Source organism: Osmerus eperlanus, chromosome 8, assembly GCF_963692335.1.
Source record: "Osmerus eperlanus chromosome 8, fOsmEpe2.1, whole genome shotgun sequence".
NCBI classification, from domain to species: domain Eukaryota; kingdom Metazoa; phylum Chordata; class Actinopteri; order Osmeriformes; family Osmeridae; genus Osmerus; species Osmerus eperlanus.
Window position 1 is genome coordinate 4,992,073 of NC_085025.1, and position 13,036 is coordinate 5,005,108.

Below are 13,036 nucleotides of genomic sequence, written 5' to 3' on the forward strand. Positions count from 1 at the left end.
TGCTGGTTCTGACAGAGGGTGTTGGTGCTCCTACAGGAAGGTCTTTAAAAGGCAGATTTATGCAGGAGAAAAGCCAGGACTGTTCATCCATATGAATAACAAGCAACGCCCGGGGCTGTGAGCCTCTCCGAGACTGTCCAAACTGCAAACTAACATTTACTGTACAGCTGCATCTGTGAAGCAGCTGAATCTAATACTCAGTAACACTCCTGTTTACTCTTCCCAATCCTCTACTTAACCTGTGGAGGAGAGGGGGGGGAGTTGGAGAGTCGGCAGGCAGGGCTGTAGACTAGGTTGTCAGCTGAAGTTGACCTCCCAACGTGGACTGTTTGACATTTGTTCACGGTTCTTTTGGGATGTTCCATGAAGGCATGCTACGGTTTCGGAGGCCAGAAAGGTTGCAGCCTGACCTGGGAGGAATGCGGCCCAGGAGATCGGGTGGAGGCTGGGCAGGTGGAGGCTGGGCAGGTGGAGGCTGGGCAGGTGGAGGCTGGGCAGGTGGAGGCTGGGCAGGTGGAGGCCTGGATCTCAGACTGAGAGTCACAGAGCTGTGTCTAATACAGGTCCACCTTACCAGGGCCAGGGTGAATGGAGCTATTGTGAAGCTCCCCTGCTGTCTCTCTCTCTCTCCCTCTTGTTTTCTCTCTCCCTCTCTTTTTCTGTCTCCCTCTCTGTCCCAACAGAGGGGGTATTATTCCTGGGGCCTGGATGAGTCAGAGCCCCTTTCAGGTCACATCACAGAGCACAGGGAGTGTTCAGAGTGGACTGTTTATAATCAGGGGCTCTACAGCGCTTTTGTTCTGCTGAGTCCGACCCATCTGAAGCAGGGTGAAGCATCTATGAAGCCCTCTGTGACACTGCTTCTAAAACCAACACTGCACAGACTGCGACACAAATACAAATGTATCGCATTTGATTTGAGCTCACAAAAAGGGCTTTGCTTTGAAGCTCTTAAGTGTTTTTTTAAATTGAGCTGCGGCCGTCCTATCAAGCAGGCTGCCAGACGAGACTCCTCCCTCTCCTGCTCCAGGGGTGTAATATCTGTCTCTCCGTCCAGGGCACAGGCCGTCTTCCCACCAGTGAGTCGTCTCCGGCAACAGGCTACCTATCCTGCGTCCAGAAGCCAGAGGCCGTGGTGCACGCCATGAAGGTAGGAGAGCGCTGTGTCCGGTCCTGGTCCCGCTTCAGATGAGACGTGGTCACTCTCCACTGTGCCTGGGGACCAAAGACCTTTCCTTGACTCTGATCACCGAAATACTGGTCCTTGGAACTTCTGCTGTGCTTATCTACATGCAGTATCTGTGTGTCGTTTGGGGGTGGGGGGGGGGGGAAGTATCTGCCGCATGAGTCAAGTGAAACTGTGTGGTTGTCCAGGTACTGGAGGTGCATGAGAACCTGGACAAGCAGGCTCCAGAGGACTACGAGGAGGACCTCAGCGAGAAGGAGAAGGCCATCGTCCGAGAGATGTGCAACGTACGTACACGGCGTAAAAGCACTGGAGGCATTTCCTCCCTCTGTCTTCTCTGCACCCCCTCCGAACTCTCTCTCTCGCTGTCTTTCTCCATCTCTTTCTGTCTCTCTCGCTCCCCTGCTCATCTGTGTTAGTGTCCCATCCCGGAGTTCTAATTAGAGTCCTTAATAAGAGGCTGCTAGTTGGCCTGTCAGAGCAATTACACTGAGGCAGCAGGGAAAAGAGCATTCTCTCCGTCCTTCCCCTGGGGCGCTTAGAGGCCCTGAAATGTATAAAAGGTTTGCTGATGGGGCGGGAGAGAGTGGGATGGAGACAGATAGCGAGGCACAGACAGCGAGGGAAAGAGAGAGAGCTGGAGAGAGGGATCGAGGCACACACAGAGAGAGAGATGGAGAGCGAGACAGAGATGGAGGGACAGAGAGAGGGAGAGAGACAGAGAGCAGACGGGATCTATCAGGTCTTTAGGGAGGTATGTGGCAGGACAGGGATGTGAAGGAGCACAACAATAGCCCCTCTGTATGCTCTGTGGCCCTGGGCCTCCTGGTCACACGGGGCCATGCTGCCTCCAGAACCCCGCCTGCCTGCACTCCTCAAAGGCAGCACACGGCTCACTGTGGGGGTGCTCTCTGCTCTCACAGGCTGCAGGTGAACAAGCAACTAACTGTTTCTTTCTGAGTTATATTACAGTTGTTTTCTATCTGTGTGTGTGTGTGTGTGTGTGTGTGTGTTCAGGTGGTATGGAGAAAGCTGGGCGATGCGGCAGGATCAAAGCCGTCCATCCGACAGCATCTCTCTGGGAACCAGTTCAAAGGCCCGCTGTAGCCTAGCAACGGGAGGGAGAAATGGAGGGGGTAGCATAACCTACCTACACTCACCTGAACTCACCTGATCTTTGTTCCTGCTGACTACGCTACCCAGCATACACCACACCTGCAGCCAATGCAGACTAAAGTACCCAGAACACACCACACCTGCAGCCAATGCAGACTACACTACCCAGAATACACCACTACAACATAATGTCTCTGTGACTGGACTCTATACAGACCTCTCAGGCACTCCCTCGAAACTACAGATCACGCGTTTTATGTTTATGAACTTTTCCCAACTGGCAGCTGGCTATCGCTACTGGTTGACTAGTTTACAGTACTGAAAATTCTCCTGTCACTTCTTCTAAAAACAAAACCTGTTACACGAGAGCCATAGAAGTCCTTTCAGAGGACTGTGTCACATTGCGCCAGGAAGGCTGTGTGGTGAACCAATCAGGGCTGTTGGCTGACTGGCTGAAACATTTCCCAATGTTGGGTTAAGTTCAGACATGGTTCGATAGAAACTACCAGAGACCCCTTTTGTCCTCTCTGTTCGTCTCTCTCTGGTTAATTAGCATACTTAGCATTAGCACCCAAAGCGTTGAGAATTATGTGAAAACCCACTGTGACATAGCACCCTTTACTCAAAAATATAGGTCTATTAACACAGTATACAGATCACTTTTAAATGTGTGTAAAATATGTATAAAAAACACATACCACTGCTTTGTTGTTCTCTTTGATTTGTTGTTTTAATTTTCTATTCTAGCGTGGCCAATGTTTTGTTTATGTTCATGAAAAGCACACGGCCAAACCTTAAACAGGGATTCATTTTCTTCTCAGTAGAACAAGTTCAGATTTGTAACTTCTTTTTAAAAATGAATCATCTGGGTAATTTGTCATCCTGCAAACCTGTCAACGGCCAGTCTATCGAGAGATTGAGTTCCTCTTTGTATTTTGGGTGGTTAAACTCTTGAAGATCTAGGCTGTGTGCATGCTAGACAATCACGATCTCAGGTTGGGCTCAGGGCTTTACTGTCACCCATCTGTGACCCGGTTGAAGAAGACTGAATGGCTGTTGTTCCTCTGCGTGTCTGCCTGTGTATCTGTATTAAACCCTGGTTTCAGCGCAGTTGACAACTGTTAAGCTGAACTGTTAAAACGTGAAAACTGTTAACTTCTGCTGTATCCATGTGATACCAGACAGCTAAGAAATGTCTTCTGGAACACAGTTAAAAAAAAATTTTTTACATAATATAATGCTCATCCATAATTCGACATCAACTGAATTCGAAGATGAATAAACTTGTCAAAGTTTTTATTTCAGACATTAGTTTAAACCATTTTGAAGGAGCCTTGATAACGATGTTATTGGCAATAACGTTTGACCCATTGTCATGGATACAGCAGATGCCTGTCAGCCGTGACTGCGTGTTTGTAAAACTATTTTTGTGTGAGAATGTGAGAGCCAAGTCTTCCCTAGATGTTTCTCAGTACAGTAATATGTTAGAGTATTCCTTGATGTCAGAATGATACTGTTGAGTATCCCGGTGAAGGTATTGATCATCAGGTGTCAGAGAGAGGGCGGGGCCGTTAATAAGAAGGCTGTCGGCCCAGACATGAAGATGAAGCTGTCAGAATGAACTTCCTACTGAGAGTTCCTGATTAACATCTGCAGCTCTCCTTTGTATTATTCCTTGTTCCAAATTAGAACATTGTTGAGGCTTCCATAAGAACCTAATGTGTTCTATCTCAAATGGGTCTGAAAAACTGGTACAAATATTGGTATTTGGGGTTTTAAAAAGTATGGGTTAAAGTATGGGTTTAAAAAGTGTCCTTTTTCTAGGAACTAGTCAATTCGAAGATTCTAAGCCATTACATGATACAAACTATCTACGATATTAGTTGGCATTTGGTTTGAGATGTGCCACATTTTCTGCATGTTTTGATTTGGGACCTGTTTTTTTAATAAAACCTAAGTTGTATGTCTGTTTTCTTTTGTAAATGTGCTAAAACCAGAATGCTGGATCCTAGAACCTACAGTGTTGATGCCAATTCCTGTAGTAACTAGCATGACTGTAACTCCTTTATGAAGTTTACTGATATCAGCTGACAGAAAATGAACATGAAATGGGTCACTTTTAAATGATTTGGGGGGGGAAATAAAAAATAAACAACTGCTTTCTTTTTCATTGTGTCAATGACTCAACATGAATACTGTGAGGGTGAACAACACTGCCCCCTGCTGCAAGTGTAATCACAACACATGTTGACTTGATAACTGGAGAAAGTCATTCAGATGGGTTACTTGGTCTGTTTTTAGGAGTTTTATGTGGCTGTGCCAAATAAGCACGTTAGTGTGCCACTCTCAGCAGACCAGGGTTCCTGCAGGTTTCAGTACGTCAAATTTAAGACCTTTTTAAGACCATAAAGATTGAAATTTAAGACCTACACGACGCATTACCAAAAACGTTAATTTACAGATAAAGCAATCACATTAGTAACCTAATTTAATTACACCGTCTTGTAGATAATAACTGCAGGAAACTTCTGTGGCTCAGTGGGTAAGCATGTTGTACCATTGAGTCTACTGCCAAACACAGTACCCCTGGTTCAAATCTTGCTCAAACCAATTGATAATTCATTTAACTGATATCAGTTAAGTAATATATATGTTATTGTTGATGTTAACCTTTTGCAGCCAGCGTTTCTGGCTGCAAAAGGCTTCTCTTTTTAGACCTGAATACATGAAATTAAAGACCTCAGATGAAAATTTGTTTTTAAGACGTTTTAGGGCCTTAAATTTAGAGTTCAGAATGTTATACTTTAAGACCCCCCCAGCTTCCTACCCTTCCTGGTAGACAGGAAGGGTAGGAAGCTGCAGTTTGTGAGCTAGTCTAAACTTCGAGAGAAGTTTAGACTAGAACACGCGTTCCTCGACACTGAATAATAATCCAGGAACTCTGTTCAATGTAGGATTTTTTTTTTTTTTTTTATTGTCCCAAGTGCCTATTAGACACAACAACAAGTGTGTATGCAGCAAGGTGCACTTGTTACAGAAAAGCCTAGCTAAGGCACGTACGGATATAAGCTCTCTAAAAAGATCGGTCGAGATTTCACATATGTACAAGTACACCTCCATTTGTCCAGTGTTAGCAAGCAGCCTCAGACAACATCCACTGCCCAACCCCCCCCATCCCACATCTGAAATGGACTTTGCTGCAGACTGACTCCCAACTTTTGGTACAGTAGAAGTCATATCAACATAACTAAATGAAGGTGGTTGGGAGGAGTTAAAATAATTATTTCTCTGCCGACATGATCATGAGGTCATAACACTAAACTACATCAGAAGGTCAAATGAAAGCAAAAGAAGAAAAACGGCCTGTTCAGCAACAAACAAAACTTTTTGGCTCTTAAGAATGTGACATTTCAACTGACGACAAAATACCAAAAGATCGAACACCCTTGAAGCGTCCTCTCCTCTGATACAAAAATGTTTGGAATGTGGAACAAAATCATTTTCTGTTCTGAAGAATAGAATTGATTCCACAGGATCTAGTCTTCAGACGCTCGGGTTTCCAGCCCATCTGGGAGTCGTTTCTGTGTCTGAGGCAGACCCTCAGAAAGATCAAACCACACCTCCTTCCTTTCATCTCATCCATCCACGGTTGGGCATGGGCATGCCAGGAGGCGGTGGCAGGGCCTGTCCAGGGGGCACAGGGGGAGGTGGGTACCCTGCTGGAGGCATACCCATGCCTGGAGGGGGAACGCCGTGACCTGGGGGCATGCGTGGAGGAGGGTGCGGGTAGCTGGGGTTGTAGCCTGGAGGTGGGTAGGAGGGGGACGGGTGGGGAGGGAGGGCAGGGGGCATGTAGGATGTAGGTGGGGGAGGGCCGGGGGGCGGGGCGTTGGGTGGGGGGTAGGCGTGTGGGTGGTAGGGCATTGGGGGTCCGTAGTTGGGGGGCATGGGTGCATAGGAAGGTCCCTCTGTCTTCATCATGGACTGGAGGCTCTGGTAGCCCTCCCCGGACATGTAGGAGCTGGAGGTAGACATGCCCATGATGTAACTGGAGGGCGGGGGGGGAGGAGGGGGGCGGTGGGGCAAGGGGGGGGGCTGGTGGGGGGGAGGAGCCTGGGGCAGGGGGGGGGCAGATTCACTCACTGCAGGAGGCTCTGCTTCAGTTGGAGGGGCTGGAAGGGGGGCCTTGCGGTCTGCAGGGAGAGGAAGACACACAGAGAGAGTGACTTACGTCATCTTATCCAACAACTGCCGGCTCTTCACAGAGAACCAAAGAAGAAGTCTTTGCAGGAGACTAACGATCAGGCGGATTAATTAATCAGATTGGTCAGGGAGGCTGAGAGGAGGAGTATTTTAGTTGGTTGGTAAGTTAAGTAACTAGATTAGATAAGAAGGTATTTGTGCCATCTTTAGATGCCAAAGTGGAACTAGTGAGTTCCACGGAGAACAGGCCCACCTGGGAGGTGGTCGGGTGGTGGGAAGGGGGTCATGGAGAGGAGACTCACCTGGAGGTGGTTGGGTGGTGGGCAAGGGGGGCATAGGGCTCTCCAGACGAGGGATCTTGGCGCCAACTTGTTCTGAGGGAGAAAAAGAAGATATTCAGTTCATGTTTAGTGAAAAATACACAACTATTCAGTTAACTCCCTAAGATGTTTCTACAATAGCCTGAAAGCGAGTTTGTCTATTTACCTGTCACTTTCACTTCCTCTTTAGGGGACGCCTGAGAAGCGAGAAAGACATGGGATTTTGAGCTACATCGTCAAAAGCATCCAACTGCTGTTGTGTAGATCCACATAGAGCAGAGCATTGGCTTTGGTTGTCAGAATGGGGACTCACGTGTGGCCGTTTGAGCTGACGAGGAGGGCTGCCTTGGGGGGAGTTTTTCTTGGGTGGTGGGGGTGGAGGGTTGGAGCCTGGTGGAGGGCCCTGTGGTGTGGGGGGCGCAGGGGGCAGGGGGGGGCCTCTCTCCTTCTCCTGTAGCTGTGGAGGGATCGGCTGCTTGCCCTGGGAGTACAAGTCCAGGATCTGATGGCAGATGTCTTGGAGACACAACAGACACACATCATGACCATGTCAACTGGACCTCCAACCATCTCAGCCACACAACTGCCATACTCAGTCTGTCAGTTTAAGATGTATTTTCGTAGAATTTCCCCTCAGGTTATACCGCTAGGAAACAGTAGAGAGGAGCAGGACAAAGGATTCCAATGTACTTGGTATGTACAAAAACATACCTTCTAGAAGCTCCACAGGAACGTCCTGAACAAACTGCTCCCACCATCGCCGTGACGACTGTTTGGAGGTCCACTCTTGAATGTCAAACTTGCAGAGGCGTCCAGCCAGGTACATGACGGCCACCGCAATGATCTCTGGCTCCCACTGCAGGGACAGCATGGTGCACAGGCTGGGGGGCCAGGCAGAAAGATGGCCAAACCAATAGACAAGTTCAAGTTTATTGTCAAATGCACATAAGTTATTTGCAAAGAAATGCTTGGTTTTCAGGCTTCTCCAACAGTGCAGACAAGTAGACTACAGAATACAACAAGAAGAAAAACTATTCTATTAGTATGTAAACGATATTTCAGTATTCCTATACAATAGGTAGGCTGGTTATACTAGAAGGACTGTGACAGTTAAGAGTGGCTCACCTGTCGTTAACGAAGGTCCAGGCCATCTGCACCAGCTTCTGTACCTTGTTTTTATCACCTTGGTACAAATAAAAAGCATTCAAATAAATATCCTTCGATTGGAAAAAAGGTTTCACTTTCCCTTAAGACTAAAGCAGACATCAGTTACCTTTGAGCTGCTTAGCATAGCGCAGGAGAAACATGTAAGGGTGCTCCACTTGTAGGTCAAACTTAATTGTCTGTAGAAGAATTCTCTCCAACACCATCACCTCCTCCTGTGGATGGGCAACACAAGAACACACAGTATGTGCAAGAGTGAAGTTGACTACATGGAACCCACGAAACTCGGTACTTAACCAACTGTTGCTGAGATAAAAAAAAAAAGAAGTAGAGGTGAGTTGTGGAGGAGGAAGTCTCACCTTGGGGTCATCTCCGAACTGGGCAAACTGCACATCGTTCAGGAGGCTGCGGGCTGTCTTGATGATGTCTTTACACTTCTTAGGAGTCTCCTCCACTTTCCCAGCCAGGAAGAGGCAGCAAGCTCCGGTCACCTGAGGAGGACAGGACAGGCTGGCTCACGCACTTCTACACAAGTATGACAGTGCGTCCTCATTGTACCATTTCTGGACAGCAGTCCAAGTAAGAAATTATATTGCCAGCCTTTCATATTCATATACTTACGTATCTTGGGAATTGTTTAAAAGAGTGAAACATGTAGAAGCGGTGGAAATATATAATTCCAGTTGCCAAGGTGTCATAGTGTCTGAGGCTAAAGTTAAGGATACGATACACAAATGCACCACTTGATTTTATACACTTTCGTGTCGTCGAAATTCTCTAAGCAAACGCTAAAAACAAATGGTAGTATATGATTTAATCTAATGTAAGATTTAGTGTAAACACCAAATATGTCAATGAAGGATACAGTCCTAGTCGTGTTCCCACGTCAAATATGAAGCGGGCTCCCTCTCTCCGGTACCGGGCCTCGGTGGCCGGGTCCAGGCCCTCCGACTGAGAGGGCGTGTGAGCCAAGTCCTTTTTATCCCAGTACCAGCATGGCTTGATGTGGTCCAGGAAAGCCTGACCCGACAGAGTCGAGTTCTCCTTGTTTTCCTTCATTTGATGAGGAGAGGCGACGGAGGATGGACCCGCTGAGCTGGACTGGTAAACACAGATACTTTAAAAGCGTTGGTATGCACCACGGTGTTTCATTTCGGTGCTATCAACCCAAAGTTGACATATTTCCCAAATACATGGTTTAGTAATACTAATAGATACTGATAAGTCTGTAACATTGCTACCTAGTTCCGCGTTATGTATCTAGCAAGCAAACGTCAGTCTCGGGGGCCTGGGACTCTTGTTGGCGTAGTTGGAGCTATTAAGCTCATTCACTTAGCAAGCTAGCACTAGCTATAAGTGTCTGACACGGCGTGGCAGCCAACAATGTGCATTACAGTATAGCTAACTTACTTTGGTAACAGCACAATCATCAAAACTACAAGTGCTGGTAAGCTACAACTTCAGAATAAAAACAACACCGCTGACCTAAACACTATTTAAAAGTTAGCACAAGACAATACGCGAGCAAGCCACATCCTAGACGAACGTAGACGGGGGCTGATAAACTAGACTTCGTTGCTAGCTAAGCTAGCTAAGTGGGTGGCTGCTAGCTGCTGGGTAGCCGTGAATGACTTTTCAATCAGTTTCTGGAACAGTTTCAAAGTGTATTAGGGCGGCCTGATATAAGCTTTTTGAAGCGAAAACACGTACCTTGAACATGAAGACTTCAGAATGAATAGGTATACACGTACTTAATAAACAATAGTATCTGTAGATTGCATTAAACAGCTAGTCACTCATCGATAACAGTCCCCATCGTAACACGGACGCTGCCATTTTTGATTTAGTCGTCTTCTTCTTCCATCAATGTGATGGGCAGATCATAGCCAACTTAAACATGCGTACAGCACCACCTACTGTGCAGGAGTGTGTTACCAGTCACGGGCCCGGCCTTACAGTGAAATTTAGGCCTACTTCACAGCCCGAGAGTCCAGCCAACCTTTCCCTACCACATCAGTGCAATGCAAACATGTGTTTGTTTGGAAGGTCTGACCTGAAGCCCTTCTATAAACCAATGGGAAAGAACCGGTTGCTAAGCACGACCAGTCCCCACAAGTGACTGTCCCGGCTTCTTAGCTGTTCACTCTCACACTGGACTTCGGACATGCAGAAGTTTGCGGCACTAACTGTCAATCCAGAGTGGATGTCGAGATGGTAAATCTGGGACTTTATACAGGCACTACAGAAAACAATGGAAAAGTAGCCTATTCCAATGACGATACTAATGCAATAAATTATTCTTTTCTTTTTTTTGTTGTTGCGAAATTCACCCGTTTCTTCAGACGCAGTAAAGATCTCAGTGCCTAATGATTGATTTACAGTTTTGTTTACGGAATTGACTGTTGGGCGGTGCAGAACCACTAGAGGGAGATAAAAGACAGCGAGTGGAAATGTGTTCATCGTTAACGCTCTCAAATGAATGGACCGACGGAGGTTTAGTGTTCCTGGTAGCGACCAATGCAACATTTAACATGCGAAAAATCACATTTGTGGGAATTGTGTTGACAATATCAATCTATATTGATCGGTAAGATACGTGACGTTATATTCAACCCCTAATTAACGCCGTTTGGTTATTTCTTGCCAGTTTTGCACCATAAATTAGGTTAGATGAATTATTGCTTGTGTCAAAATAGGCCTATGTCCCCGTTTTCTGTGTGACCATGTAGCAATAGACCTCCACCCCATCTTACCCAACAACTGTCGGAAAAGAGACAGCAGTAAATCATTTAGTTTCCAATTAAAATGTGGAATATGCATGCATTATTAACCCATTCTTGGACAAAGCCTTTTAACTGCACAATGTGCGCATTGTACCTCTTTAGAGTCCTCCCTGTATTGCCAATACAAGGAAGCATCTTAATCTTTCTCTCAGACCTGCTACACGCACACATGCACATACGCACACGCACGCACACACGCACACATACACACAAAGCAAGAGATAAGTAAATCATCTCATGAATAATATACCCATACCTACTTTATTAATATTAAACATTGCATAATGAGATGCTATCAGCAAATCCCAAAGCAATGTTCACATTTACAATGATGTTGCCAACAACGGACCATCCATTTTGTTTCTCTTTCTTCCAACATTGTGATTGAAAACACAACTATAACTTTGTTGTGACATCTGTTCACTGATGAACCAATGATGTGTGGAACTTACCTTATGCATTGTAGCAGCTGCAAAGTTTGGTTTCTATATATTTTCTATCAACCATACACTTCTGTATGCCTTTGTATAGTGACTTGGTTGATCAGTTACTTTGGTCTCTGCTGGCCCTGAAACGCAAGACTGAGATCTACCACACTGATACACTAGTGGCTGGGCCTATACTGTCCTGCTATTACAGGTATATCCCACAGCCAACCGACACTAGCTATAATGGAGACAAAGATGTGTTATTGAGGAACACAGGAAAAGGAAACATGGGTGCAGAGACCCAGCAGGGTTCCTGATGGTTGTATTGCTCTTTGATATAATGTCCTCCTTATGCACAGACTTATCAGCACACTAATACAGCTGCTGTAATAGTCTTCTGTTTATGAGGAGGTGAGAAACTGAATGACAATGTCCCATACTTTGTGTTTTATATGTCAGCCTGTGTTCTCGGTTTAGCACGACTATAACCAGGAGTAGGAAGACACTTTTTCCATGTAGTCAACTGAGGTTAAATCTATTTAAGACAGAACTGTTATGACATTTCATTTGGATAAATAATTACTGACCTGTACGTCCCCTAGGCTTAGCCTACAGCAATCAAACTCCCAATGCTTTTAAAATTGCCTATCATACATTATTAATGTCAGCTCAAGAACGGTGGTCTATAGGCCTTTAAGGATTCAGTTGAGTATACTGGCAATTGTAATTACATTAACTCACCATTAATGGTCAATTTTATTACACATTCACTTCTGGTCAAATAAGGCCAGTGTTAGAATTTGAATGTGATGGACAATATCTATCATTTACATTTAGTCATTTAGCAGACGCTCTTATCCAGAGCGACTTACAGTAACACGTACAGGGACATTCCCCCGAGGCAAGTAGGGTTAAGTGCCTTGCCCAAGGACACAACGTCATTTTTTGCACGGCCGGCAATCGATCTGGCAACCTTCTGATTACTAGCCCGATTCCCTAACCGCTGGCATCTGACTCCCCTATCAGGAGAAGCTGTAGCTTGGGGTAGTAGTACTAGTAAAATATTGGGAGAAAATAAATATATAACTCCATATTTAACTAATTTAGAGTTAAGTCTAGCTAAAGACGGCATCTTGATAGGAGAGTGCCACAAATGCTCTTTGGTGCTGTGTAGAAAGGAGGTTTTGAGCAAGGCCACTCCATTATGAGTAGTCAAAATGGGCTTTGTGGACCTGGCGTATTAATGTTTGAATTTGGAAAAAAACCTAACGTGGACGTGAAGTACTTTCTAGCATTTCTGAAGGGGAATGACAAATGAACGTTGAACTTTATTCTAAATTATCCACTGCTAAATTGAGCCAATTTTGTCAAATGCTTTTTGAATTTGCGCACGTACAAATACGAGCTTGGGCACGTATCACACCACTGAGCCTATCAGAAAAAAAATCCTTAAATGCCAACAGAGGGTAGTGTTGCTTCACAACAGCATAGTTGAGCTAATAGTGTCCTATACATGGACATTGAGGCTTCACCTGTGCTTTGTGGTTACTAAACAGCATAGTGACCAAGAGCCTACTTTCTATTTTTCTCTCTTTTAAATATTCCCTCATACAATATTTCCATACCAGTGAATTAGGAAATTATGGCCCGCCTGAGTACCGACATGTGTTGACATAAATATGAATAATTCCAAAATGTTGCTTCTATTTTTGTTTAGATTGGCTGCTTGGGGTACGCTGCTTGAGGGTCTTGTATCAACAAATCTGCAACACAGTCCTACTTTACCGATGGACACCACAGCATGTTTCAGCAGGTGAACTGCTTCCACCGTTAGGT

At 45.5% G+C, this 13,036-nt stretch overlaps 2 protein-coding genes across 8 annotated transcripts in view; one reads left to right on the forward strand and one right to left on the reverse strand.

Moving 5' to 3' along the window:
* The window catches only part of ccdc85cb (coiled-coil domain containing 85C, b), a 32,384-nt gene extending 27,923 nt beyond the window's left edge, over positions 1 to 4,461 (forward strand). For 4 of the 5 annotated variants that reach the window (XM_062467075.1, XM_062467076.1, XM_062467077.1 and 1 more), the window contains 3 exons: positions 1,058 to 1,150; positions 1,375 to 1,473; positions 2,204 to 4,461. In XM_062467075.1, the coding sequence (XP_062323059.1) occupies positions 1,058 to 1,150; positions 1,375 to 1,473; positions 2,204 to 2,293 (282 nt within the window). In that variant the 3' untranslated portion in view covers positions 2,294 to 4,461. The remainder of the gene's footprint in view (positions 1 to 1,057; positions 1,151 to 1,374; positions 1,474 to 2,203) is intronic. The other variant, XR_009930899.1, reaches the window with a different exon arrangement.
* A 755-nt stretch (positions 4,462 to 5,216) lies between these two features.
* Positions 5,217 to 9,867, reverse strand: ccnk (cyclin K). Of its 3 annotated transcripts, none has more exons than XM_062468197.1 (11): positions 9,700 to 9,867; positions 8,855 to 9,085; positions 8,611 to 8,692; positions 8,349 to 8,480; positions 8,099 to 8,204; positions 7,951 to 8,008; positions 7,537 to 7,706; positions 7,139 to 7,341; positions 6,992 to 7,022; positions 6,808 to 6,879; positions 5,217 to 6,495 (listed from the first exon to the last, which is right to left on the reverse strand). In XM_062468197.1, the coding sequence occupies exons 2-11, from the start codon at positions 9,046 to 9,048 to the stop codon at positions 5,933 to 5,935; spliced, it is 1,611 nt and encodes a 536-aa protein (XP_062324181.1). In that variant the 5' UTR covers positions 9,049 to 9,085; positions 9,700 to 9,867; the 3' UTR covers positions 5,217 to 5,932. The 3 variants fall into 3 exon arrangements, with proteins under 3 accessions (XP_062324181.1, XP_062324180.1, XP_062324179.1); XM_062468196.1 differs by having other exon boundaries at positions 5,218 to 6,495; positions 8,855 to 9,106; positions 9,700 to 9,866; XM_062468195.1 differs by having other exon boundaries at positions 5,219 to 6,495; positions 8,855 to 9,090; positions 9,700 to 9,866.
* Positions 9,868 to 13,036: the final 3,169 nt, after the last annotated feature.

What these genes read in the sequence shown, in the direction of transcription:
- ccnk (XM_062468195.1), bottom strand. An exon ending in TGGACCTTCGTTAACGACAG is followed by an intron (nt 7,707 to 7,950) that starts GTGAGCCACTCT and finishes CTGGCCCCCCAG; the next exon opens with CCTGTGCACCATGCTGTCCC. An exon ending in AGAGGAAGTGAAAGTGACAG is followed by an intron (nt 6,880 to 6,991) that starts GTAAATAGACAA and finishes TTTCTCCCTCAG; the next exon opens with AACAAGTTGGCGCCAAGATC.